Consider the following 27,692-nt stretch of genomic DNA (forward strand, 5'->3'; position numbering starts at 1 on the left):
TCAATAATCACCCAGCCTGAAATCACACCATCCCACGAAGCAGTAGCTGTTAATGGAAGCCAGGTACTGGCAGCAAATCCATGCTCAAACAAATAATTACAGAAATCGGTTCTGGGGAAAAGGGGGATCGCTCACACCATCGCGGCCTGAAAACTGAGCTCCCCCTTCCTCAAGAAAAAAAAAAAAAAAAAAAAAAAAAGTGAGGTAAAAAGATAGAGAAAAGCACCCAGCGCTCACCGGGGAGCAATCCAGGACTCGGCTTCCCCCTTCCCTTCCCACCGGGCGACGTTGAGGAGCAGCGCCCAACCGTTTTTAACCGCCTCCCGCCGTGCCCGTTGCCCAACGGCCGTTACGCGGAGGCGCGTGCGGGAACGCCTCAGCCGCCCCGGTCCCTCCGCTTCGCGCTCGCCGAGGGTTCCGGGAGCGGCTCGGGGCCGGGAGCGGCTCGGGGCTGGCACCGCCGAGGCCGGCAGTGGTCGAGCCCGGCCCCACACGCCGGTTCCCGGGCTCGACCGCTCCCGGCCTCTGCGGTGCCGCCTAGTGGCCGCCGCGGACCCCGCCGCCTCCCCGCTGCCGGGGCCGGCTACGCCGGGGGCTGCGGCGGCGCGGCGCGGTGCGGCCCTCCCCGCCGTGTCCCCCCCTCCACCCCCACTACTCCTCCCGCCCTCGGCGGAGCGGTGGCTGCATGGGGCGGCGCTGAGCAGCGGAGCGGCGGCGGGGAGCCATGCTGTCGAGGAAGGGGATCATCCCCGAGGAGTACGTGCTGACCCGGCTGGCGGAGGATGTACCGGATCATGCCCGCTACCGCGCACGGGAACGGCGGGCGCGTTTCGTGGGCAAGAACGGTGCCTGCAACGTGGCCCATAAAAACATCCGGGAGCAGGGACGCTTCCTCCAGGACGTTTTCACCACCCTGGTGGACCTCAAGTGGCCTCACACGCTGCTCATCTTCACCATGTCCTTCCTCTGCAGCTGGCTGCTCTTCGGCATGGTCTGGTGGCTCATTGCCTTCGCCCACGGAGACCTGGATCACAGCACCCGGCTGCAGCGTGACCCTGGAGAGGAGGCAGCAGGGGCTCCAGCTGGCTTTGTGCCCTGCGTGACCAGCATCCACTCCTTCACCTCCGCCTTCCTTTTTTCCATCGAGGTGCAGGTGACAATCGGCTTTGGGGGACGCATGGTGACGGAGGAATGCCCAGCAGCCATCCTGGTGCTGATCGTGCAGAACATTGTGGGGCTAGTGATCAACGCCATCATGCTAGGCTGCATCTTCATGAAGACCTCTCAGGCCCACCGCCGGGCTGAGACGCTCATCTTCAGCAAGCATGCGGTCATCGCTCTGCGGGAGGGCAAGCTCTGCTTCATGCTGCGGGTGGGTGACCTGCGGAAGAGCATGATCATCAGCGCCACCATCCGCATGCAGGTGGTGAAGAAGACTGCCAGCCTGGAGGGGGAGGTGGTGCCCCTCAACCAGATCGACATCCAGATGGAGAACCCCGTGGGGGGCAACAGCATCTTCCTCGTCTCCCCACTCATCATCTACCACGTGATAGACAAGAACAGCCCCCTCTATGACATCTCCCCCCTGAACCTTCACCACCACGAGGACCTGGAGATCATCGTCATCTTGGAAGGGGTGGTGGAGACCACCGGCATCACCACTCAAGCCAGAACCTCCTACCTGGCGGATGAAATCCTCTGGGGTCAAAGGTTTGTGCCCATCGTTGCAGAGGAAGATGGGCGATACTCTGTGGACTACTCTAAATTTGGCAACACGGTGAAAGTGCCCACACCTTCGTGCACTGCTAGGCAGCTGGAGGAGGACAAGAGCATTATGGACACCATGCCTTTGTCCCCTAAAGGCACAATAAGGAAGAGGTCTGTCAAGCTAAAGCCCAAGTTTACCATAAGCGACGAGCCTTCCTGATGCCTTTTCACTGGGAAACTCTGTTAGGGCTTTGTGTCTGAAAGATCTCATAAACTAAAACACTGAGGTGGCCTCTTACTTTTTTTTTTATTTCAGGTTGGTAGCACAAGGTATGTTCTGGTGTTATTTATTGTGGGATAAATCTAAAGCCAATTATATTTTTTTAAAAGTGTGAGCAATTTTAAGCAGCACTGGGAGTAAGAAAATCATGGTCTGCAGCTTTAAATTTCATTTCAGACTGTCCTGTTTAATTGCACGATCATTTTGCATTGACTAATCTGCAGGTAATGACATATTGGCTCAAAAAATAAATGTATATTTATCCTCAGAGGTTGCAGTACTTAGGGTCTTGCAGTGTCCTAAAGTCAGTAGTTTTTCACTGTTTTTTTCTAACTTGAACAATCAATATAGCAAAATGAAATATTAATAATTAATAAAGTACGCTGGATTTAAATGATAACAGAAGAATCAGGCAATGCTATATATGACACAAGACCAGATCTGGAAGTGTCTATGTACTATATTCTGTGTCTCAAAGAAAATAACTGCCAGATTTGCTTCATCCATATTGTATTGTATGGAGCCACTCCTACCACATGCAATATGAAATGTATTTGAATATTTACTTTTATTTTAAAACCCTCTACACTTCCAAAATAAAATATTCAGGAATACCTTTTTGGACTGTACATTTTTGATAGTAAGCAATGCTTTGTCTTTAAAAAGAGTACCATATAGTATACAATAGAAATTAATTATAAATAGGAAAAATTCTGTATTCTAATTGTCTAAATGAAGAGAAGCAATATACCCCCCCACACACACACACACACAACCAAATGGCAATAGAATACATGATAAAAAAATAAATCAGTCCCTTAGGTCAGAGTGAATTCTGTTAGATAATCAGGGAATATAAATAGAATTAGATATTTTAAATGGAAGGGCAATGCTAAATGCTGAAATTATATCTGCATGCAGTAGGCAAAACCTTTCACTCCTTTCCCTAGAAGAAGACGAGGTTTTTGTGTTTAGGGAAAGGAGGGATGTGTAAAACAGCGTGGTCACTTCTGGGATGCTGTGTCACAAAACATGCTCTGCGAGGAAGCGGTTCCTTTCCATTTACATCCTGACCTCCCTGCACAGCCGGTGCTTGCCTTGGTTTTCAGCTGAATGCAAGGTCTGCAATTTACCGACAAGCATGAAGGAGCCATATTCACTCCCTCACTTGCAGAGTGACAGGAGGAGCAATTCCCCTTAGCACACTCCTGCAAATCCTCTGTCTGGGGGTGTTAGTAACAGCACAAATTTATTTCTGTGCAGGGTTATTGGGAGATAGCAGCAGCATTAACTAGTGTGCTGTTAATGGGGCAGACTGCCACTCAACTAAAAAGACAGTGTTGTCCAAATAAAACCTAAATAAGCATTACAGCACTGATCCTAACACCTGGTTGCACAAGCTGCACGAGCTGTGCAGAGAGGCCCTGAGCTATTTTCTAGCTCAATTATTCAGGGAACTTCTAGTATCAAGTTCTTGTGTGTTATGTAATTCACGACAGACACCTGAAATGGTTTGTGTTGGCAATAATATGGCAAATTTTTGATGCCTTGTCAGCGTAACAATATGGCAAACTCATTCCTAAGTGTGACAAAACTTTCATACTGACTATGGCATATTTTCAGGCATCTAGAATAAAATTAAATAATGTTTGGGTAAAATCAAAGGTTGTTTTAAAATGATAAAATAGTAGTTACATTTTCAATATTTATGTATTTCAGTTTTATGAAGAGCTGTGTCGGTGTTATCAGGCTGACAGTTAAGAGAATGAATGCTGTTCATTTTCCAAGTTCCTAATACAGCAGTACTATTCTGTGAACAGCTCTAAAAATGTGGGATGTGTTTCACAATGAAAAGACAGTCAAACTAGCATTAACAAGTAGTCAGCAAAGAAAATTTGGAAAGATTTATTTTACAGTTGTAATAATAAAAAAAAAAAAGCCTATTTTTAAAGATAGGGAATGATTAAATGCCTTTGATGATTAAATTTCTTCTGTAACACTGAGTCTAATTGTCACCTTATTTTTCGGCTTTCCCTTTTACTGCCTCTGTTCCATCACCCCTTGGAGGGACACTTACAGTAGAGATATTTGCATCTCCTAGACACCTTTGTTCCTTTGAAAGTTCATTGTTCTTTATCACTTGTCACAAGACCACTGCTCTGTTCTTACAAGAGTCATGGATAAAATATTGGTGTTGTCTTTCCAGTGACTTGACATCATTGGTTTCTCAGTCGTCTCCCTAGTGCCTTATTTTGGTGTCTAAGATACACCTCAAGATTCTCACGTAAAACCTCTTCAGCTCTGGTAGCATTTTGAAGCTCTTGTCAAGATTTGACCTAAATGTGAAGCAACTTCAGTAGCACTACCATGCAACTATTTTCAGGAACGGATGCAAGCCTCTTTTTCCCTCAGGGAAATCTGTGCTACAAAGAGGTAGAAGATTCTCTTTGTTCACTGTGAGATGGCAGGGGAAAGATGGGAGGAAACAGCTTGCCTTCACTGGGCTGCTTTCAGGACCACCTTTTATGTCACTTCTTTTACAAGAATCTGCCTAAGATTCTGAAGTCTTGCAATAAATAGGCATCATAATATTACAAGGAAGGCAGGATTTGTACTATTAAAATCACTATACTTAATTATTTCAAGCAAAGTGTTGGGGATTTGGAATCTTGGGATTCTTGTAATTTTGAATTCTTCTTTTCTTTCACCATTTAAAATATTCAGAAGCACTTCAGGGGCAGAGCAAGGACGAATAAGCATATTTCTTTTGGACTAGGGATATTGCTTCCTTGTGAGGATCCTTTCATTTTGTCATCTACAAAGTATTTTGGAACACAACTATCTGAAATTGTTCTTAAAGTTGTACTTATGCTGCCCACCCCCATTCTCTGGAGGAAGGTTCTGAAGAAGGTGTCAGTGCTATTATTTGACGTAGAAAAGGCCTCATTCTTAGCAATGAGCAAATGCTGTGTTGAAGTCCGAAGTGAGTGGGCTTTTGGACTTTCTCTTTCAGCCTACGTCTGCTTTTTGGTAGGTGCTATTGCAGCTGGGGTCCTGCCGAGCAGCCCGGGGGAGTGTGCTGTGGCTCCCGCCGCAGCTACCCCTCTGTATTTCCTCTGCACAGAAACCAGCGTGAGGGAAGCTGGGGGCTACGAGCTCAAAGCTTGCCCTGACCCAGGGGAGGACCTGGACACGTGAAGAGCGAAGCTGTAGGTTTTGTAGCGACCCGTTGCTCAATTTAGGGTGTGGTGGAACCAACTGTGTCCATGGGAGTTGACTTCCACATGCTGTGGAGTCTGGAGACCATTATCAGTTTCTACTCATAGGTCACACTGATGGTCACTGATAGGTCACTGCACTCAGGTGGGAGTTTGTTAGGCTGTTTGGCTGGACAGCAGGATCACAGAGCTTATTAATCAGAAACAGAGGCTGGAAAACACTGATGTTATATGCCATAGTTTTAAAATACTTGTAGTGCCTGCTGGTGAGAACATAGCCACTGGGCAGATCAGTTTCATGTTGCATTTCCTAATGCAATCAAGTGACATACGTGTACAAAATTAGAGTATAACAAGGTTTGGCTGTGTCTCTTTATCCCTCAAGGCACAGGACAAGTATACTATTTTAGCAGTGCAGTTCAGTAGGAAAATCTCCCTGTAAAATAGATACAAACCAGAAGTAAACTCAAGAGGCTGCATATTAAGGCAAAAGAGGATCAGGGACACCAAATAAATACATTTGAAGTCCACAAGTGACACAGTGGGAAGACAATGCCAAAAAAGTAATAAGCTATTTTCCTTTGAAGCCCTTCACACCAGCAAAGGTGTGATGATGCTGAGGTGAAAGATCAGAGACCTAAAAAGCAGATATAAGAGGCTGGTATAAAAGCCTTTCACAAGGCCGGGGTTTACATGCTGCACAGATTAGCAACAGGGTCAATGTCAAAATTCAGTCTGCCCTGTAAGGCGAGACGGCAGGCTGGGCATGATCAGCATTGCTCAATCCAGCGGGTAAATATTGCTGCGCGTCGAGCAAGGTACAAGTCACAACAGAGCCCTGTTGGAAGCAGTTTTAGGAGGGCTTTGTGGCAACTGATTCTTGTGGTTAGTTATTTATTAATAGTTAATAATAGCAGTCTAATGAATAATTAATCATTCTTTGAAAACTGAATTTGTTTCTTCATGTTCTCCTTTCTCTTCCAGTCTTTCTTTATATGTTACTGTAAGTCTGCTAGCACTGATTGTTTTGATTTGGGATAAAGCACAAGAGTGCTTTGAGAAGTAAAATACAAACATAAAATAGACCTTAGGAACTCAAAAACCTCTGTGAAATTGCCAAGCTTGCAACTTTCACAGTGATTCCTTGTACGTCCTTGTCCTTTTGCACGTCCTTGTGGAAGGGAAAGTGATTTAGCTCTTCAGGTTAGGGTTGGGGGAGAAGAGAAGGTTCAAAATAACAGCATTTTAGGCTCTCTGGTTACACTTTTCTGTCTCCCTATGCTCAAAGTCATACTGGTGTTGCCACTAAAAATGGGCAGGGTCAATGTTCTTTGCAGTCCATGTTCTTGTGTGGCCCTGTGTTCATCCAGGGTCAGCTGCCCCGTTCCAAGGTGGACATCTCAAACCCAACAGACCTGACCCAAGGCAGCAGAAAAATTCGCACCCATTTCAGTGGATTTTTGGATCAAAAGATGTCATCTGCCAGCCTGCTGAAAGCGTGTCCTGCAGCAGAAAGAGGGATTTGATCAGCACTGCTAGCCTTACTGGAGTAAAGCTGCTGTTTGAGGTGAGAAGACCCTTGTGTGAAGGAGCCTTGGGTAAGCTGGACCAGAGCGGGCGGTGGGACGTGTGCTCAACATGGCTAGTGACTGTCTAACTGCCTGTAATAAATGACTCAGTGTACTATTTTTGATCCAGCAACAGGAGAAAGATACATGATACAAACCTCCACACAACTCCCCCCACCACCTCCCCACCCCAAGGAGGACTATTAAAAGAGCAGAAGACATTCTTGAGAGGCTGCAGATACCGCTGCCTCCATCCTGCTCTTAGCACTTGCTGGGTGCCTGCAGGGGACAGGATGCTGCATGTTTTTCTGGCTTACGCCCGTATTTTAATACAGAGTGTGACTCTGAAGAAGCATCACAGGGGAATGACTCAGTTTCAAAGTAATTTTCAAAAATCAAAACTTGCAGCCCCTCTTCACCACTTGCCCCTGTCAACATTTGTGCCTGACTGACTCAGTGAGTTTAAATGCAGATGGCAACTCTGAGAGGTGTCCTAACCAGCTCCCTTATTGCAAAGCTGAGCAGTCTTAAATAATCAATCCCCTCCGAACTGGAGGTGGCCCAGAGACCTTATGATGTTGGCCCTGCAGAACGACATGTCTCCTTTTTCCTTGCAGGAGCTGGGGCCTGCCCTGACAGGAGGCACTAAGCATCCTGTCTTGTCTCATCCCATCCCATCCCATCCCATCCCATCCCATCCCATCCCGTCCCATCCTATCCCATCCCGTCCCGTCCCGTTCCGTCCCGTCCGATCCCATACCGTCCCATCCCGTCCCGTCCCGTCCCCCTGCTGCCATGAGGGTGGGGAGCCCCTGAGCTGGGAGCAGGGCTGCCACGTGCTGTGGCAGGAGGTGGGAGCCATCCTTTTCCTTCCGTCCCTGTTCCTTGTTCATTTGCTGTTTTAAGTGGCAAATACCTGCTTATTGTTCTTGCGTCTATGTTTTCTCTGTGCAAGGGAAGGTAGGCACAGGGTATAAATAGCATTGTTGTTGCTATAGGCATCATACTGTTATCCCTGAGCAGAGCTGAGGCACAAAGACTGACAGTGAGCATCAGTGCCAGCAGCAGCCCTTGACTTCAGTGAGCTTTAAATCAGGCCCCCATGTTAAAACCTGGGCCTTTAAATGCAAGAGAGCTTGCCAGGGAGTTCATCAGCACCAGGATTTCTCTATTAGGCTTGGGACTATGAGGTTAATGGGGTGGGTGGCTGATCTAAGTAGTTCTTGATGGTGCCTTTGCTGCAACAGTGATGGTGTTCCCCATATTTTGTGTTAAAAGTCTCCTGCTGCTTTAGCATCTCCTGGGAACTCCTTCTAGCCTTGTGGGTAAAAATCTTGTTTTATTTCCTTTTCTCTAGCGTGAGAGAACATGGCCCTTTTGTATACTGTATAATCCTATATGCTGAGGCATTTGAATGACTTGAATGTTTGTGTTGTGGTCTGGGATCAGCTGTCAGCTTGCCCTCTTTGTCAAGTACCTAAAAGGAGGTTGTAGCAAGGTGGGTGTCCCCCTCTTCTCCCAAGTAACAAGTGATAGGATGAGAGGAATCGGCCTCAAGTTGTGCCAGGGGAGGTTTAGATTGGATATTAGGAAAAATTTCTTCATTGAAAGGGTTGTCAAGCACTGGAACAGGCTGCCCAGGGAGGTGGTGGAGTCACCATACCTGGAGATATTTAAAAGACATGTAGATATGGTGCTTAGGGACATGGTTTAGGGGTGGACTTGGCAGTGTTAGATCTTTTCCAACCTAAATGAGTCTATGATTCATTATTCTAAGTTCTTTCTGTCTCTTGGTGATTGCATACAAGTAACAGGGACAAGATTTTGCACACACTGCCTTTGCTCCAGAGGCATTTTTAGAGTGTTGTTATCTCTACTTTAGCTTTAAAACTTGAGGAAGAAAGTTATCAAGATAATTCTTCTTTCATGGGATGGGTGGAGAGGAGGAGCAGTGAGATGAGCAGGAAGATCGGAGTGTTCTTCTTGCAAAATGTATGGATTTTGTTGGGGCAGAGTGCCTGGGGAGCAGCTTCCTTATGTAAATTGGTGGTGAATTTTGACCCTGAGGGTAAAGAAGCTACCCCATGCAGCCATCCCCAGTGATGTTTTAGAAGATGGCTAGCACTCTGTGGGCATGCTGATCACTGAATACATGTGGGTGGCTTGATTTGAAAGAACTAATGTCTGGCTTCACCAGCCACGGAGAAAGCTCATGCTTGCTGGGAATTTATCTAGAATTGCAGGCAGTAAACAAATATTTTTCCAAAGGCAGTATATATGTTTAGAAATCTCTCTGTAGGAGGTAGCTATGATTTTCTCACAGATTTTCTTCTATTGGGTGTTTTCTAAACCTCCATAGCTGAAATCTTTACACTTAGAATCTACCTGCTTTGCTAAATGCATTTGATAGTGATATTTGGTTATTCAGTTTGAAAGGTTGTTCTTTCATGTTTCCTTTTTTTTTAACTGTGGCAAAGTTGTTATTTCTTAATTTGATTTTTTTTTTTCTGCTTACTTTGTTCATTACTGTACATAGCCTGAAAAGTATGTCACTTATGTTGCATTCTTGAACAGCATCTGTTTAAAGAAAAAAAGAAAATAAAAAGTTCCACAGCATGCCATAGCCCTGTGATCCACAGATAGAACTCTTAAATTACAGTACTAGCATTCAAGATATTTCAATGGTATCACAAGTGTTTCTACTGTTACGTGCAGATCTGTCTTCACAGATGAGAGTTTATTTCCTTTGTTAAGTGGAGCTCAATCAAGTTTTTAAAATGTAGGTTTCCTCAAAAGTTTTATCTTCAGTAGAAACCTCACATCTGATCCTACATTTTTCACTCTGTTTTTCTGTTTTGAAAGTTACGCAGGCAATGAAACCAGATCCATCCTCAGAGTCCTTATTTTCTACTTCTTCCTCAATTGGGAATAGTCCCTTAAACCAGGTACCTGAACTCACCCTTTTCTGTTCCTTCTCCATACACAGCACTGAAGTGTCACAGCCACGCTAGACTTTTGATGTGTGGTACAAAAAAAAAATCTTCAAAATGGTAACTGCTTCTTGGCTCGAATCTTTTATTTTATTTTTTTTTCAGAGAGAAGAGGATAAAGGTCTTGGCACCAAAGCCACTCCAAAAATGTCTCATTTTGGCTGAGTGGTTGTGTTCTACTAGAAAACCTGTAATTTTCACATTTCACTGGTGTTCTGTAACATTGAACAACTACCTGAAGAGGCTAGTATAAATAAGAAGACTCCCTGCCTGCTTACTGCCCTTGTTTGGACTGGGCCTTGAACAGGCCCAGTGTGAAACTGTTGTGTGTTAAACCTTTGCTGTATCTCTGTGAACCTCTGCCTGGACTGCCTCCTTCAGCTGACTTCCGTATCACAAAGGGCTTTGTTCAACAGCTGCTAGTATGAACTTGGGGACAACTTCTTCAGCAGCGGTGGGCAATAGATATCCTGCCTATTTCTTCCCCCTCTACACACACATTGCTGATCCCAAAACTAGAGTTCTGTAGGAGATACAGGGCTGTGCAGCTGCGCGTAAGCCATCCTGTCACTTGTCGTACCTTCCCGTAATGTTTGCCTGGTAGGGTGAGAATCATGCTCAGGAACGATACTATCAGAATGGCCTTTAGAATTTTGTTCTGTTTTACAACTGATACTTTATGGGTTCTGTATAGCTCTGATTTGCAGAGACAGTTTATTAGCAGCCCTGTTAGGTTCTTCTACAAAGTAGGAAGAAATCCAATTATAAATAATAGTAATAATCTTGTACTGACCTATCATAAAGGGAGTTAATGTATCCATAGAAAAATCCACAAACTTGTATTTAAAAGTATTGCCAAATTTGCAGTAGTTCACAAACTTTTTTAGTAGTATGTTCTCGTTACTCAATGTTCAGTCATCACTGGTTTTCACATTGACTCTCAGAGACACTACTCCAAAGTGTGCTAAATTCAACAGATGTCTTCTTACTGACTTAAAAAAATCTGGATGCAGTTCAGAGAGTGCCTGAGTAAAATGGTGTGCTGGCACTCATATTTCATTCATTTTTCTAAAACAGTTTACATTTTAAAAATTATGTGTCTGCATTAGTTGAGAGGTTTGATTTGATCCTTAGTGAGATACAGGGGGAAGGTTCTGTTAGTTCATTTTTAAAGTTTAGGGTGTAGCTATACTTCATTCAGTGCATAACTGTGGGATGGAAAATTCAGTAACTTCACATTATTCTGACATATAGAAATACTTCCTTAAAGTTATAATCCTCTTTAGGTAAGACTCCAGTATCCCTAATAACTTTGTGGGGTGTCTAACTCCATCATCCAGCCACACTTAAAGAAGCTTGAGTATTTGCCAACTAGTATCCACATTTAAACTAACTTCTAAGAGGTAACAAACAATAATAAAACAATAGAGTTCACCTGCAAGCTGGAGTAGAAAGGCTTGTCCTACACAGCACTGAGTTGCTGGATGAAAAAGCTCACATCTAAATATTTTAATATTGTCAGATGCCTGTAGTTTTTTCATATAAAATAGAATCTATTTTCTGGAATATTAGTTTTTATTACTTGGTTGGCTTCATGTAACTCTGTCCAGTCTTTTGGCTCTGATTGATACATACATACAACTCTTGATGTCAAGTGGAAAATTTAATACAGAAAGTTCAAGACAGACAGTCTTACTGACTGTGGTTTGTGTAGAAATTTCTCTTATCTCAGAGACAACAGGAGAGTTTGCCAAAACAAGAGAGAGAGTCTTCTGTTAAAAAGCTGCTGCAGTAAAATACTCCTGGGACGCTCAGCCAGGAGAGATTATTACAAAAGAAAGAATTGCAACAGAAGAAAAAGTGTTCACCTGCTGCTTTTTGAGTTCAGTGAACTCAATAAGATACTGAACTCAGTAAGATACTGCACTTATGTACATACAACAGAGTGTCATATTGCATATATTAAAAGAGAGACATTTTGCTCTTTGTTAAAGGATGTGGGTTTTTTTTTCTGGCAATAGGAATAAGATCAAAGTGTCAGTCCTCTCAATGTGATAGCAATTAAACACTTGTCTGGAGCAGGCTGCTTTCAGCCCGTTCACCATCACTTCCACCAAATAAAATATTGTGTTACTTACATCCTACAAAATCAAAGAAGATCAATAGTTTGATGAGAAACTAGTTGGTAAATAAGCCCCAGACAAGGGTTTGATGCTAACACTCCTCAGGTAGGAAATCTAAAATCTATATTGCTTTCTCACCACTAGAATTTTACAGCAGGATAAATAAGAAATTGCATCTTGTGGTTAAGAGGGCAGAGGGAAAGTGAAATTGCTCCTGTCAGATGGGTTATCTCCTGGAAATAAAACTAGTGGTGGAATGGCTGGATTAAATATAACAAAAATCTCAATTTTGGCTTTTGGGTTTTTTTACATGCCACTTTACCTCTTGCAAATTTCATAGTGGGGAATATAACATTCTTCACTGATTTGAAATAAACAAATTCAAGGAAAGAAAAATCTGAGTTAAATTCAACCATTGTTTATACCAGTTTGTTGGAATTTTTGTAGAGACTCCCAGTGGTAAAAATAACATGCCAAGTGGATATATGCGCTGCAGGCACTAATTCAATAGAAAGCTACAGCCAGGGTCTCCTGGGGCTGAATCATGCTTGCACAGTGACTCATGAGTTACACCTTCCTGTCCCAAATGGCTCTGTAAACCTGAAACAAAATTATTTTTCCCCTCAAGTTACATCAAATAGTGCTTTGTACTGCCCTTAAAGTGCAAGGACCCACAGATGTATTATACATACCTGGAAGCCCTTAGAAATATCTTTTGTGATGGGTTTCTCCAGTAGTACTTTCTCCAAAAGTACATTACTTTTAAAGCGATTTTTTCTGGCAAACATGAAAGGTGTAGGTGTTACCTGAAGCACAGATTGTAGGTAGAAACAGTCGTCTGAGTTGCCCAGTAGCTCTTGTCTGATGTTATCCTTGATTACAGCCTCCTCCAAATCCACTGGATTTGAACCTCTGCGGGGCAGAAATCCCTTACTCTACACACACAGACACAGAGAGATGACACAGAATTTGCTAATGCTAGATAAGCAAATAAAGATGTGAAAAGGAGGGCAGACAACCTTGATTATTTAGCTCTTTATAGTCTTGGTATTTATATATTTGGTTATTTATATGGGAAACAGCAATCCAGTCTCAGTGAGGAATACAATAAGAAAAAACATTCTTTTGACAGCTTAAACACAACAAACCTCTAGTCCTCTGGCTATGAAAATGTAGTTATTTATAATAATTTAGTACTTGTCCAGCTACAGGGCTTCTGTAACAAATGTAACATGTAATTACATATGTTATTACATTTTCCCTGGCTTATTAAATTCACAGCTTCCCCTTGCTAGTCCTTCTCGCAGTCCCCAAAACAGCTATGCCAGCACAATTTAAAAGATGCTGAACTGTGGAGTACGAGTGCTTTCCCTGCTGCAGGAGGAACAATCTATTTACTTTCTTGTAAAGTATTAGTGTCATCCTATTAAAAAAATATTTACTCAGCAAAATACTTACAAACTCCAAGAGCTATTCTTTCTCTCTTTTTTTTTTTTTTTTTTTTTTTTGGATAAGAGTTTCTTGAAACCTTCAAAGCTTCAAAGACATAGAGACTGCCAAGTCTGCTCCAGGGATTAGGCTCCCTGGTTTCCAGTGGGGTAGGCAGGAATATACATGCTATGGACACCTGGAAATTCTCAGGCTAGCTCTTTTTCGCAAGCTGAATCTAAACCTCAAACTAGATCTATATCTGGAACACTTTTCTAGATGCCTCACATTGAGACAATCAGATTTAGGTGGAATGCTTTTTTTTTTTTCTTTTTTTAATACTTTATTAAGGTAGTTCATGACAAAGCACATGAAATCTTATCAGGAGCAGTACTTTTCTTGCGGCTTAGATTCAGCCCCCTCGAAACTCTCTATTTCTGGCATGTCTGTGTGTATAAAGCTGGACGGCCAAGACACAGCTGCACTGATCTCACCCCAGAGCAGACTCCAAGTGAGTCTGACTCACGGCACAGCTAACACAGGTTTAAAGGCAGCGTGTCCTCTCCACATATTTTCAGGTGAACTGAAGAGGAAAGCATAAACATACTGCCCAAAGAACACAGGATAAAAGAGTCACCTTGCAAATCAAGAGAATAGGGTTTCCTTGTAGTTCTCTCTGAATGTGTAACGCCAGCAGTGAACTGCACGGCATGGTCGTGTCAATGTCATTGGGTTCTTTGCAATACAGTTTTGTCTCCAGCATCAAGAGAGCCTTTGTTTTTAGCTTCAGCATCTGTGAAGGATCTTCTGAGAGCTATCCATCATCTTTATGCCTATAGAGTTTGATTCCTTCAGGAAAGAAGGAATGGGCTCTGCAAGTTAAAGTGAGTGACTACAGCAGTTGGCATGTCCATTAAACGTTGCACTGCATCCAGCACTGGCAGGGCTAAAAAGCAAATCACCAGATTTCTTTAAATTTTATCAAGATATGACACAGTATTGCAAGCTGCTGTTTGGGAGTTACATCTATAAGCTGGCAGAGACCAAATGGATTTGGTGCCGGCCGATGATCCCTGGCCCTCAGTGAGGCTGGTGCCGTGTGCGCAGTCAGTCGGTCGTGGGATCCGGCCCCCGTCCAGGCAGCGCAGGTCTTCGCAATCTCCAGCCTGCCTGCAGCCACCGAAGTACCAAATGAAAAACGTTGCTTTTAAGCAAATGGGAACAAAAACATTTTGAGCATTGCTTCTGGGAGCAGTGGCTAAAGATCACGATAGTGGTAAGCAGAATTCCAGTGCTGGCTGTAGTTGCTCATCTCTCCTGTTAGCCTTATAATAAAATCATTTGCAAAACCAGTTTTCAATGTAGAAATTGTAATATAATCAAAATAGAAATTTAGACTCTTGAAACCACTTATGTGGTTTATAGTGCTTAATATACAAGAAAGCAATCAGTCCAGCCAAAAGACAGGCAGCTGTTAATCGAAAGGTTGAGCCAACTAAAATGCAACTTGGGAGCTGTAAATAATTAATAGATAAATTAATAAAGACTATTCTGATGATGCTGCAATTACCTGTAGATGAACTAAATCTACCCATCGGGACAGATGACTAGCTGGTTATTTTTCTTGTCTGAGTACTGGAAATACAGTAGAAAGTTAAAATACAGATACTTATTTAGACCTTGAATAGTGTATGTGATTTAGTAAGTTCTTGATAATTTTATAATACTCAGTGAACACAAATCAATAAGCATTTACAGCACTTAATTTTCTTCTTTCCTTGCTAAAAAATAAAATGCATAGAAAGAGGGTATTTAGACTAAGAATTATAAAACTATTGTAGCTGAAACTGAGCCATGGCTTTAAGGCTCGTAAGCAGCATAACATTGAACATACATAGACAATTAAACTAGAAATTCATGGAAACTCTGATCAAAAACATAAGGCATGCCTTCATGACAACACCCTATTCCTTTAGCCCAGTTTGCGTATTTAACATCTCTATGTTTATCAGTTTGCTTGGCTATTAAGAGGTGATTGTGCTTCCCTGGGAGCTTCAGAGACTGAATGAACTAGCGTCCCTAAGCTGGCTCTGATATATGCAATTTTTACTTTTAGAATTCCTGGGGAAAAAAGCTGATATAAACAAACTTACCAGCTACCTCCAAAGGAGCTGCTCCTTGAGCAGCATCAGCAGTGACAATGAGTTGGCATCTGTATAATCCTGTTTCCTCCAGCTGTTTTGGCAGAAATAGTGCAGCACTGCCTTATTTATTTCACTAACATGTAGGATCCTACTCTACAAGGGCTGTGGTTTCCAGCTATAAATGCACACAGTATCTTTTCCTGGTTAGTATCTTGGGTTTTTAAATACCAACTGATTCTCATATTGTGGTGTACTGTACTTGGGATCAAGCATGGTACAGAGGTGTCTGATTCATGAAGAGCATAGAATCACAGAATCATAGAATCTTAAGGTTGGAAGAGACCTCCAAGATCATCAAGTCCAACCGTCAACCTAACACCACCCTGCCTACTAAACCATGTCCTGGAGTGCCACATCTACATGTTCTTTGAACACCTCCAGGGATGGTGACTCCACCACTTCCTTGGGCAGCCTGTTCCAGTGCCTGACCACTCTTTCAGTAAAGAAGTATTTCCTGATATCCAACCTAAACCTCCCCTCCTGCAACTTCAGGCCATTTCTTCTTGTCCTATCACTAGTTACTTGGGAGAAGAGACCAACACCTGCCTCCCTACAACCTCCTTTCAGGCAGTTGTAGAGAGTAATGAGGTCTCCCCTCAGCCTCCACTTCTCCAGGCTAAGCAATCCCAGTTCCCTCAGCTGCTCCTCATAAGACTTGCGCTCCAGACCCTTCACCAGCTTTGTTGCCCTTCTCTGGATGTGCTTCAGCAACTCAACATCCTTCTTCTACTGAGGAGCCCAAAATTGCACACAGTATTTGAGATGTGGCCTCACCAGTGCCGAGTACAGGAGCACAATCACTTCCCTACTCCTGCTGGCCACGCTGTTCCTGATGCAAGCCAGGATGCTGTTGGCCCTCTTGGCCATCTGGGCACACTGCTGGCTCATGTTCAGCCAGCTGTCAACCAGCAGCCCCAGGTCCCTTTCTGCCAGGCAGTGTTCCAGCCACTCTTCCCCAAGCCTGTAGTGTTGCATGGGGTTGTTGTGACCCCAGTGCAGGACCTGGCACTTGGCCTTGTTGAACCTCATACAGTTCACCTTGGCCCATCAATCCAGCCTGTCCAAGTCCCTCTGCAGAGCCTTCCTACCCTCCAGCAGATTGATACTCCTGCCCAGTTTGATGTCATCTGCAAACTTACTGAGGGAGCACTCAATCCCCTCATCCAGATCATTGATAAAGACATTAAACAGAACTGGCCCCAATACTGAGCCCTGGGGAACACCACTTGTGACCGGCTGTCGACTGGATTTAACTTCGTTCACCACAACACTCTGGGCTTGGCCATCCAGCCAGTTTTTAACCCATTGCAGCATACACCTGTCCAAGCCATGAACTGCCAGCTTCTCTAGGAGAATGCTATGGGAGACGGTATCAAAGGCTTTGCTGAACATCCACAGCCTTCCCCTCATCCACTAAGCACCATTAGCTTAGGGTTCATTTGCACCTTCAAGGTCTTTTCCAAAAGGAAACAGCATAATGTAAGAATTATGTATTCTTGCAAAAGAAGAAGAAAAAAAAAAAGCCCCTTTGAAACATGGCAGCTGTTGTTTGGCTTTTGAGGGATCATTCAGTTTTCAACATCCTATCTTATTATGCCACCACTCTGTTTCTTCATTGGCTTTTGGAACCGCTCAGTAATCCTTGTCTTAGACTCCCTCTAGTGAAGAAATGGTATGCAACTGTACGTGCTTATCATGTGAAAAATCATTATAGCAGATGTTGCATCACTTCTCCATGGTACTAAATGCACTGAGAATGTCTGCACAGCTTGTAGAATAGGTGTGGGCTCAGGAACTTCACTCATTGTTTCTGGAGTATCTAGTGTCTTTCTGTAACTGTGGAAGTTTCCATACATACAAGTTTGCATAGGACTCTACTCCATGGCTGAATAACTCATCCTCTCCTCCCAGGTGGGCTCTGAGTTTGTGCAGCAGGGTAGCTTGGTATGATGCACAGTGGAGGTGGAGGGCTGCCTGCACCTCTGTCCTACTTTCTCCACTGTCACCGGTCATAAGGAGCACAAAAACTGAAGTCCTCTTTAATGTAGTACTAACAGCAAAGATAGGCTAGTCAGAGAGGGTGTGAAATGAGATATTAGAGGGGAAACTCTACGTATTGTGTGCACCATCACCTTCTGCAACACAGAAATGTCTGTACGGGCCATTTCTTAGAAGATACCAGCTGTGAGCTGTTACGTGTTAAGGAAATGAATGTTTGAGTAAATACAATATTTGCAACCGAGACTGAGCAGCAGTCGCTGTGCAGTCATTCAGACTAACAGCTGCTTGAATTGATGGAAAAGGGGCAAAGAATGGAGAGGTCAACTTTGTAGCGCTGCTCTATCCCTGCATTTGTCACTGGAAAATATACCAGGTTTAGAAACTTGGGTATCTCTGAAAAGGATTACTTTCCCTCATTGATACTGTACTTTACTAAACAAGCAAGTATGGAGGCCGTTATTTAGCATGGTGTTGGGTAATATAATTATTAAAAGTGTTACTATTGGATACAAAGGGATTCTGGCAAGTACAGCTTTTAAGGCATTAGAAAACATTACGTAACTGTAGATGGTTTTGATATTTGCTATCTGTGGATGTGTAAAGAATAGGACTCAAGCTAGTTCCCTGTGTTCCATTATGAAAAAAAAAAACAAACCAACAGTTGATTTTTAGAAATGTAAGTAAACTACATTGAGTGTTGCTAAGTTTTCAGATGGGATTCTTATTTCACTACCTTGGTACAACTACCTCTTAATTTCAGTAAGAAAAGATATGTGAGGATATAAACAAGAAATTACTTCCGGGGTCAACCTTAGGGACAGCTCCTGCCATCTGCTCCCTACTTTTACAGAAATTACCAAAGGACAATCCAAAGCTCAGAGCTTCATTTCTTCACAAAATGTCACCATACATCAAATTTTTCTTAATCAAGATACATTTACAAAATGGAAAATTCTAATGTGTCTGCATATGGCATCAAGTGCTGTGGATCTCCCCAAAAGACACATTGCCATAGCCCCTCTGACATCTGGCAGTGGCTGACATCTGTCTTTGAAAGCAAAATTTGTAAGCAAAGAGAAAGCAACCTATAGAAAAGTCTGTTACTAAACCTGTGAGTGCTTCACCTTCTCTGGGATTTTTTTTTAATTTGAACAAGTCAGGGAAGTGTGTGTTGTTGTCAAGAGTCTGTAATGCTGTTGCAGTAGCATTTTGATTAGTTGGGTTTGTATTTTTATGAATACAGAAAATTGAGCATTCAAGTACCTGATTAGTGAATAGCTGTTGCAGCAAGGCAGCTGGTGCCAGGAAAGAACACAAGACACTTAGATCTTTTTATAAACGCGTTTTCACATCTTTCCAGAAAGCAGAAAGTGGAGGGCAAACAGGAAGAGCCTCTAAGTAGAAATACAAAGTTGCGCATATAGATAAAATCTAAACCCACCTCTTTCCCACCGCTTAAAATAAAAGACTAGACAGCTGTCACTGCGTTGAGTTTCAGTTTAATCCAGTTAAAAACTAATCTATACAAAGTACGGAGCGGGGCTTTTTTTTTTTTTTCTACATATATTGCACTGGAGGATATGAATTTGTACAACATTGACCAAATCTTACCCCTTCATCCTCCTACCAAAATCCCAGCCAAGTACAAAACCAAATCTCTGCATCTTTGTCTTGGAACTGGTGTCTGTATGAAGTTACATTCAGTTTTCTCATAATTACCTCCTAAATGAAAAGCAGAGTACAGGTGAAAACACTGGTGCCCATGATATTCCAGTCTCTTCTTATCTGTAATTATAGTTTTCTTCTACTTTCTGTAAGCTTAGTTTAATATTTTTTTTCAACTTTAAAAAGCTCCTGAGAAATCAGTACCATGGCAGAAACATGCTTTTAGTGGTGAATACTTTTAGTCTCTTTTATGGAAGAGAGAACCCAATTAAAAGAAGACATCAGCATTGAGAACAACAAACACATAAAAAGCAACAAATCTGCTAAACACTTCATATGTAAGCATGACTTCAGCACATTGCGTAACTTCTAAGGCAGATGTTCCTCACAGTGAGAGAACTCTTATTTAAACTACACTTCAGAACTGAGCCACAAAAATAGTTTGGTGACTTTATCACACTCAGATGGAGATGTCTTTTAGCCTGGGCCTGAAAAATGATACCCTTCCTCTAAAGAGGAGGATGAGATGGACAGTATTAAGTGAACATTGTCTGTCGACAGACCAGACATGACAGACCATCTTTTGAAAGAACATCCACTCAGGCCTTGCTATCTTTGTTGACAAGTGATACAGGTACACCTGCATATGACATTTTTGAACTGGGTGGACGAGCATGAAGTTCTAATTTGGGCTCTCATCTCAAAAACATTAGTCAACAACCTTAAGATGTGTTCACTAGGAGTTTGGTTAACTTAAGCATTATTGAGGACTGAGGCACTGACTTCCACATAATTTAGAGCAAATTGTCACTTGGACTAAACCTTGATTATTGTTAGAGAGAAACCTGATCACCAATTCTAAGGTTTAAAAAACTGCTTGTTTCCATTTCTATAAAATGAACAGAAAGTTTGTAGTTTATTGCTAAACTGCAAGCCTACTAATTAAATTAACACTGACAAGAACACATTTAGATATCAGATAGCAAGTGAAGGAAAGATGCGCACTGTTTTACACTGAACGCATCTCAGTGGCTAGTTGAAATGCAAAATGATGAACTTCCGCTAATGCTAACTGATGAAACGACAAGTGAAAACTCTGGCTTCTCCCAGGCAGCTTCCTCAGAGTCACCACTGGCACTCACTACACCGTGGTGCGCAGAAGCTGAGTTCAGCACCCAAATTACAACTGTAAAGAACCGTTGTTCTTTACAAAACTCTGGATGTTTCAAAGTAAACAGGATAAGCAGGATATAATGCCCATCTCCAAAAGCAGGGAGAGACAGGATCTTACTATCAAAATGTAAGAGGTTGCACTGAAACCAAAGCTTGAGCATTACATTACATAGCATGTCATTACATATATAAGAGGCAGATGTAGGCTGGAGGAATGACTTGTATGGTAGAAATGCCTTCACACCAACGGTTTCCGTTCTTGATTCTCTACAAACATGTGTGGCTGTATTGTTTGTCCTCTGTAAACTTCCATGTGGGATGGGAAGAACACACAAAAAAATTCCCCTTGCCTTTTCCATGATATTTGAATAATTCCCTCTTTATTTTCCTCCTCACTCTGTTACCCATTACCAGGCTACAACTGCAAAGCCAGGGCTGTGCACTGAGAAACTCTGTTAGTCTGGATGTAGCTGTAACTATGTCTGTGCCTCTTAGCAAACAAACGAAGTTGTTGAAAGGTATTTTAGTCTCCTGACAAAGACATAATTAAACTGATGTTGGAATTGCATGGAAATGACAGAGAGTGGAGACACTGGTTTTGGAAACTAAATAAAAATGTTAACCACTGCCACGGAGAAAAACAAAAACAAAAAAAAAGTAAAAGAAGTCCAATTGTTTGAGTGGTGCAAATGAAGGAAATGTGACATGACAACTAACAAGATGAAACAGATAAGGAAACCTAATATGTTCTGGCAGTGAGTTCTATTATATTGTGTGGAGAACAAGAATATGCTCAGGCCTGATGAAAGAAGCCTTAAGCATAGAAGGAATATGCCTAGCTTCTATCAATCATAGTTCTTCAGGGTGAGAAACTTCCCAAATGTCAATACAAAATATTAGAAATTGCTTCCTGTCTTTTTTTTTTTGTTTGCTTAAATATTCAAGCCTTATTCTGAAAGGAACATCTTTCTATAACAGAGCCTTGCCTCTGTTTCTTTGTTCAAAACCAGATGATCTCCTTTAATGACACTGTCAGCAGTTAGCTAGAGAACAGGAACGATATGCAAAGGATGCTTGCCGAGGTGTGTGTCTATCAGTTCAAAGTCAGCATTATACAATCAGAACAACCCACATTTTAAAAAAACCCACAAAAACGCAAGCAAACAAAAAAACCCCAACAAGGTTTACACTTTAGGATACTTTCAGTCTGAAATGAATGACAAGCAAGGACAATCACACAACTTTTCAACATTATAGTAAAAGCCACAGGAAAATCAACTTATTCTTGTAAAAACTGGACTTATAATTTCAGGGACCTATCTTGGTTCAATACCAAAATAATACAATCAAGTAGCATCCCTGTTTTAGTACATTTCATAAACTTACACCAACTGCTGAAAGACTAATAAGTGTTAATAGTGAGATTCCTAACAAGTCAAAGATTCATGTCTGAGAAGAGCTTTCTGAAGCACATAGTGCATTTTGAAAAATCTGGTATTATCATAGGAGGTAGGATAATCTGTACAGAAAAAAGACAAGAAAAAGTCTTGTTCTGTTTTGCACAATATTTCTATCAACATAAAAAGCTTACTTCATAACACGCAAATTTTGAGATCAGCTGACACCTGATGAAAGAAACAGGGACAAAAGTACTGTCCCAAGAGACAGTTGAGTATTCAACTGCTACACAGAATTAATCCCAACAAGGAGGACGGTTCAGATCAATACACCAGAAGTACAGTATTCCTTTTGAAGGCTTACAGTGAAATTCTTAGGCTTCTGTAAACATGAAAAATATTCACTGTTCCACATAATTCTTTGCTGTGTTTAGATTTTAGAAAGTGCAAATTTTCTGTGATTAAGGATTAAAAGTTTGATTTTTATTTGGTCTCAAAGAGGAAAGCGTTTGGTAGTGCTGGAAGTGCCTTTATCTATGGTCTTCAATTCCCTATATTTTGCTTCTCAGCATTTCTGGAAAGAGTTTCTACAAAACAGTAGACTTAACCTGACATTCAGGCCAGTTCCCTGCTTCCTTTCTGAGAAGATTCCAATTCATGCCTAAACACAGAATAGCAGACATCTCCTCCCTTTTATAAGAGAAGAGTTGAACAGCTCAGTCCCCTGGCCATAAAAATATTTAGTATTAACAGTTTCTTTAATTCCCTCCTCCATTATAGCCTACAAATGACCCCCTTGTTCTGTTTCTCATTGATGCACTGGAGAGAAAATCAGTTTAATTCATGATTCAAATCTGGTTGATACTTCATCTCTAACATTCCCAATGATTTTACAATCTGCGGGAGAAAGTGGAGAGTTCATGTTTCACTTTGATTTCCTGCCCTTCCCACCCCCCCCCCCCACCCCCCCCCCCCAATAATAAAGATGATATAAAGTTGAGGCACAAGTGGTTAAAGGTGAACTTGATCAGTTCTAGCAGCTGGTTCTTGGATGTGTCCTGGTGGTAAAGGCTGATCACCTCCCGTATGATGTTTTGGTGCATCTTCAACTTTGTGTTCCCCGGCTGTAAAACAAGAATAAAATCATTTGTAACTTCTCAATTAAATAGGCCCCAAATGTGAAAAATCTCTAAAAGAAAGTTTCTAGGGAAAATCAAACAAAACCTTCTATTTCTTAGGTTGTAAGTGGAATCAAGAATTTTGTATGTGACTAACAACGAAATAGTATTAAGATTACCCAGTAGACTGTATTATTATAATATTCAGCATTTCCTCTTACATTACTAGTTGTTTCTTGGTTTCTGTGAAATATTTTTACTTACATAACACATTGGTGCTTTGGAGATTGTTCTTTCTGGAATATATTATGTGTTTATGAAACCTTTAATCCCAATATGGGAAGCTTGAAAAAAAATCATTAACAACTTGCTCCTCACTGCTTCAACAATACTTGCAACATTCTCCCTTTGCCTGCCTTTGAATAATACTAATTTTCATAGTTTGCTGAAGAACTTGCAGCTGCATTTTTGTGATTTTCTTTTTCCTTAAATTACCCTTAGTAGCTCCAGTAGCCTACAGATTAGAAATACTGTCTACTTGGATCTCCTTAACTCAGTGAATGAAGAGTGACTCGTTCTGGCTAATATAATCATAACACCTGATTAAATGACTTTGCAGTTTTAACATAAAATAATGTATGTATTAAGAACAGTATCTGCTAGAATATTGCCAGTATCAAAAGATGTATCATCGGTCCAACCCCCAGGGCATCTGCCAGTAAAAACATCTTACACATGATGTTTCTACTGAAGGTGAGGGGTAGTGAGGCTCTCAGAACTAAGGATCATAAAATGAAATTACCCACAGACAGTTTTGAAGCAAATGAAAGACAAAAATAAATTGCTACTGAAATGTCATTATTTCTTTTTACAGAACTGAGTGGGTTAGCAATAGAATTTCAGGGTACTCAGCAAAGTAAGCTGTAATCACTGAATACAGCATTTAAGGTTTGAAATCCCACTGTTGGCCCTGCAGGAGCAGTTAAGAGCTTCCAGTATTCAAAAGGCTGCCTGGATACAGTCTGAAGCTTTATGTTTAAGATGAACTTCAAGAAGTTCTTGAGCTTTACTGATAACATTAACATGTGAACATGGAAGCCAATAAAGCCATATTAGTTTCACCTTTTCTAGAGGGGGAGAAAAAGCTAAGTTAGGATGTATGGGATGGCAGAGCCCCTTTAAAGCACAGAAGAAACATGGACAATGTGTTATGGGTAAGAAGTGCTAATATATACCTGTTGCTGAAACAATTGGTCATTCATACTGTCTAAAACTAACTTGTCATGTCATTTTGTTCTAAAGTGCCACTGAAGATGGACTTGTTGAAAGCATTTAAATGCTTTGATTTGTTCTGCAGTCTGAGACTGATAACGCAGCCATAGAACATGAGACAGACCTGGTCATTTGTATGTCTCTATTCTTCTCTGGATGCTCAGAAATCCTCGATATCCTAGATCTCAATATTTTCAGATTGATAAGTACAACACAATCCTTCTCTGCCCATCTGATGCCTTAAGTTAGAACTCTGTTTTTTTACTATGGACTTAGAAGCACTGAGATTTCAGGAATTCTTTAGAAGAGTTCCATACTTCTCTCTTAAAGATAGTTTAGTGAGCCTCTCTACAGAGATCATTAAAACCACATTATATTAACAGTTTCAACAGAAAATATAGTTTTAATGACTTTTATATTGGAGTTCTTATTTTAAAGTTTGTGTATCTACACAGAAAGACACATACGGGGCTGGAATTTCAGTTCTCCACCTGGTCCTGCAGGAGGATTTCCTTGCTGTAGTTTCTTTTGTTCCATCTGTTTTAGAACCTGGTAAAAAATAAAATAAGACAGTTGAAAAACTTAAATCTATCAGCTTTCTCTGATATGACATAAATGAATACACGTAAAACAAATTTTGCAGTCATTATGTAAAGTCTTTGTTAATGGGTGTACTACTGAGTTGAGATGCTTGCATTGTTTGCTGTAATCCCAAACACTAGATTATGGTTTGCTGTGGTACCGTTAGTTTAGACTTCAACTGGGACTCATATGAGAAATCAAGGTGAAGAATGCTCCAGAGCTGGGGACTGTCATGAGCCGTTACACATATAAGGATGCAGAAAAGGAAAAAAAAAAATCCTGTTCTCATAAGTGTACCTGCTGAAACTCTTGTTTCTGAGCCTGAAGCTGGTCGTGTTGCCTCTGTAGCTCTTCTTTCTGCTTCTGAAGGTCTTCTGCCTTCTTTCTAAGTTCATCTTCCTGCTGAGAAATATGACTTTCAAATTCCTTCAGCTCCTCCTCAGTGAAAAGCTGCTGTTGATCTAGTGTCTACAAGAAAATACATAAAAATGTGAATACTTAGCCAGGAATGGATATATATTTTTCTTATCTTCCCAATGAAATTATTATTAGCTGAATTGTACAGTTCACTAAACAATCCTGAGAATTTTCATCAAAATACCCACACACGACACTGTAAAGGGTTAGTATACTCAGTGTAAGAAACAGCAAAACAGCCATTTCTTAGCTATTTTCTCAGCAAAATTCCACTACACATTTAGAGGTAGGAGAAAAAAAAATCCTCTCACTTCCAGCTGAGCTCTTACCTTCCCTTTAAAGTGATTTGTAAACAAAATGTCCATTTTCTGTTTGAAAAGCACATGGGAGAAGCTCTTCTAGAGTCCACAGGGTGGCGCAAGACCTTTTCTGTTTGTGTGTGGACCCGTAAGGATTACATCTGCACTACATTATGTGCTACATTTTGTACATTACATTTAGCTAAGGCACTTAACCACACATATACCAAAACAGAACTGAAAAAAGGGAAAGGTCAGAGACATGCCATTTGATTTCCTGGTTAGAGTGCTGGTAATACTACAGTGTGTTGCACTTGGAACACATTCCCATTACCTCCCAGCTATCTGGCTCCAAAAATTCTTTTTTCTCTGTAGCTCGCAGGAACTCTTCCAAAGTCACTAGCCGGTCCTTGTTGACGTCAACCTATTTGAAGGAAAAAAATAAAATCAACCCAAAGGACAGATTTTGGTGGAGCTAATCTTTAATTTCATTATGCAACTATCTTCAAATATAACCATTTTATTTTTAAACTGTCCCATTTTCAAGGGACTGCATGCAAGATCATCTGAAAACTTCTCTCACAAGCCTACACAGCATAACAAAAATGGAAATTAAAAGTAAATCCTCACATTTTACTTCAAAATTCATTGGCTTTATTGGAAACATTATTTGTGGTCACAGCCCCAACATTAATAGTAGCACGCATTATTTTTTTGAGGAAAATGTTTTGTAGCTTTCTGGTAATAATTTTGTCACTGTGAGTCAGAGTAATCTCCATTATTGGATGAAGAGGTTTTAAAACATAAAAACCCCAACTGAACTGTGTCAGAATCCTTTAAGGGGAAGGGAGGAAATGCTTCCGTTTATGACTAATAGAAGATGAGGCTTGCTCTGTCCCTCAAGCTTAAGGAATATAGTTGAACACATTAAATATACGAGTGAAAAAAATGGTAATTCAAAACATCCTCTTCCCTTTCCTCTGTCTCCTGAGCTGAACTATTAGAAGACATTGCTCTACTCCCTCTTCTCACACTCTCACACCTAAATCTTACCCATTTGCTAAGTGCAAAAGCACATTTAGTGTCTTCCCTGTTTGACACAGAATTCACAGGGAATTTCTGTTGAATCTCAGTATCTGCAAAAGATGGAGGTTATAGCACAATTCCTTCTCTGGAACTTCTTAAATAAAAACTAGTCAGCAGGCATTCACATCAGAATATGGGGACCAGGCATGAGAACTGTAACTCTATGTGAATCCCAGCACAAACCACATTCAATGTGACAGGTCATCCCTTTCTACTGTACTTAGACAACCCTCCATGTTAGGAGGACTGTGTTTCTTTAACATAGAAGGAAATTGGAAGCTCTACTGAACATCGGTCCCCACCTCATTCATTACATGTTCTCTCATTCTCAGCCTTTCTTCTTCCATTTCAACCATGTCATCCTCTTCATTTTTGGGATCATAAACCTTTTCTAGCTGAAATTCAAAATAAGCAAAAGTTAGTTTGGAGAAAGGGCTGCTCACTCAAATGACAGAGCATATTTGGAACAATAGCACGAGATGATACTAAAAACATGAGTTCACCATTTGTCCAATAGAGCGAGAGAGTGTGTGTGTAATTCTCTTTTAGCATACTATTTAAGCAACAAGTGAGCCTTCTATTGCTAAGAATGAAGTTTGCAGTTAATTCATGTGGTCTGTTGTTATTCAGTGCTGTGGACATTACAGTAAAATTGACCTCAGCACGCACAGTCTGATCGTACATTCAATTCAAAGCAGGCAGAGTTTCCACATGGTTTCCGGAACAGGAGAGAGTGGCTTTTTTTACCAGAGTATGCAGCTGACCCTGTAAGCATTCAGGATACCACAAGTCAAATTGAGTGCTTAATTTAACAGTTCACTTCTCTCTTGCATAATGTCTTTCTGGTGAGTTCATGCTTATTTGCTTCTACTTAGCTTTCTTAGTCATTTAACTTCACTTACTTAGCCATAGGTAATTTTAAGGGCCTGACTACTTGTTTCTAAAATACAAACCTGCAAAATGGTGGGATATTTCTATCAAAAAAGACTGCCATGTATCTTCATTGTTTTAGAGGGCATTATAGCAAAGTATTGTTAGAAATCTGTATTTGCAAATTTAATTTCTTCAAAAATGTACAGTAGTTTGAATTTATATGCTTCCATATACACTATATAGCACATTTCCTCCCCGACTCATGAAATCTAGAAAAAACTGTAAGACTAG

The 27,692-nt window shown here is 41.3% G+C and overlaps 2 protein-coding genes across 2 annotated transcripts in view; one reads left to right on the forward strand and one right to left on the reverse strand.

The window, feature by feature from the left end:
• The first annotated feature begins 594 nt into the window (after positions 1 to 594).
• KCNJ11 (potassium inwardly rectifying channel subfamily J member 11) lies at positions 595 to 3,990 on the forward strand. The gene has a single exon (XM_010127554.2). The coding sequence runs from the start codon at positions 725 to 727 to the stop codon at positions 1,925 to 1,927; it is 1,203 nt and encodes a 400-aa protein (XP_010125856.2). The 5' UTR covers positions 595 to 724; the 3' UTR covers positions 1,928 to 3,990.
• Positions 3,991 to 21,535: 17,545 nt separating this feature from the next.
• The window catches only part of NUCB2 (nucleobindin 2), a 30,892-nt gene continuing 24,735 nt past the window's right edge, over positions 21,536 to 27,692 (reverse strand). The window contains exons 9-13 of the mRNA XM_086749533.1: positions 26,831 to 26,923; positions 25,777 to 25,866; positions 25,024 to 25,194; positions 24,612 to 24,693; positions 21,536 to 22,878 (exon numbers count right to left, since the gene is read on the reverse strand). Of these exons, the coding sequence (XP_086605659.1) occupies positions 22,766 to 22,878; positions 24,612 to 24,693; positions 25,024 to 25,194; positions 25,777 to 25,866; positions 26,831 to 26,923 (549 nt within the window). The 3' untranslated portion in view covers positions 21,536 to 22,765. The remainder of the gene's footprint in view (positions 22,879 to 24,611; positions 24,694 to 25,023; positions 25,195 to 25,776; positions 25,867 to 26,830; positions 26,924 to 27,692) is intronic.

The sequence above is a fragment of the Chlamydotis macqueenii genome, chromosome 5 (assembly GCF_036417535.1).
Source record: "Chlamydotis macqueenii isolate bChlMac1 chromosome 5, bChlMac1.mat, whole genome shotgun sequence".
NCBI lineage: Eukaryota > Metazoa > Chordata > Aves > Otidiformes > Otididae > Chlamydotis > Chlamydotis macqueenii.

Bases quoted from the DNA above. Each gene is read 5' to 3' on its own strand.
- KCNJ11 (XM_010127554.2), top strand. From the start codon at position 725: ATGCTGTCGAGGAAGGGGATCATCCCCGAGGAGTACGTGCTGACCCGG.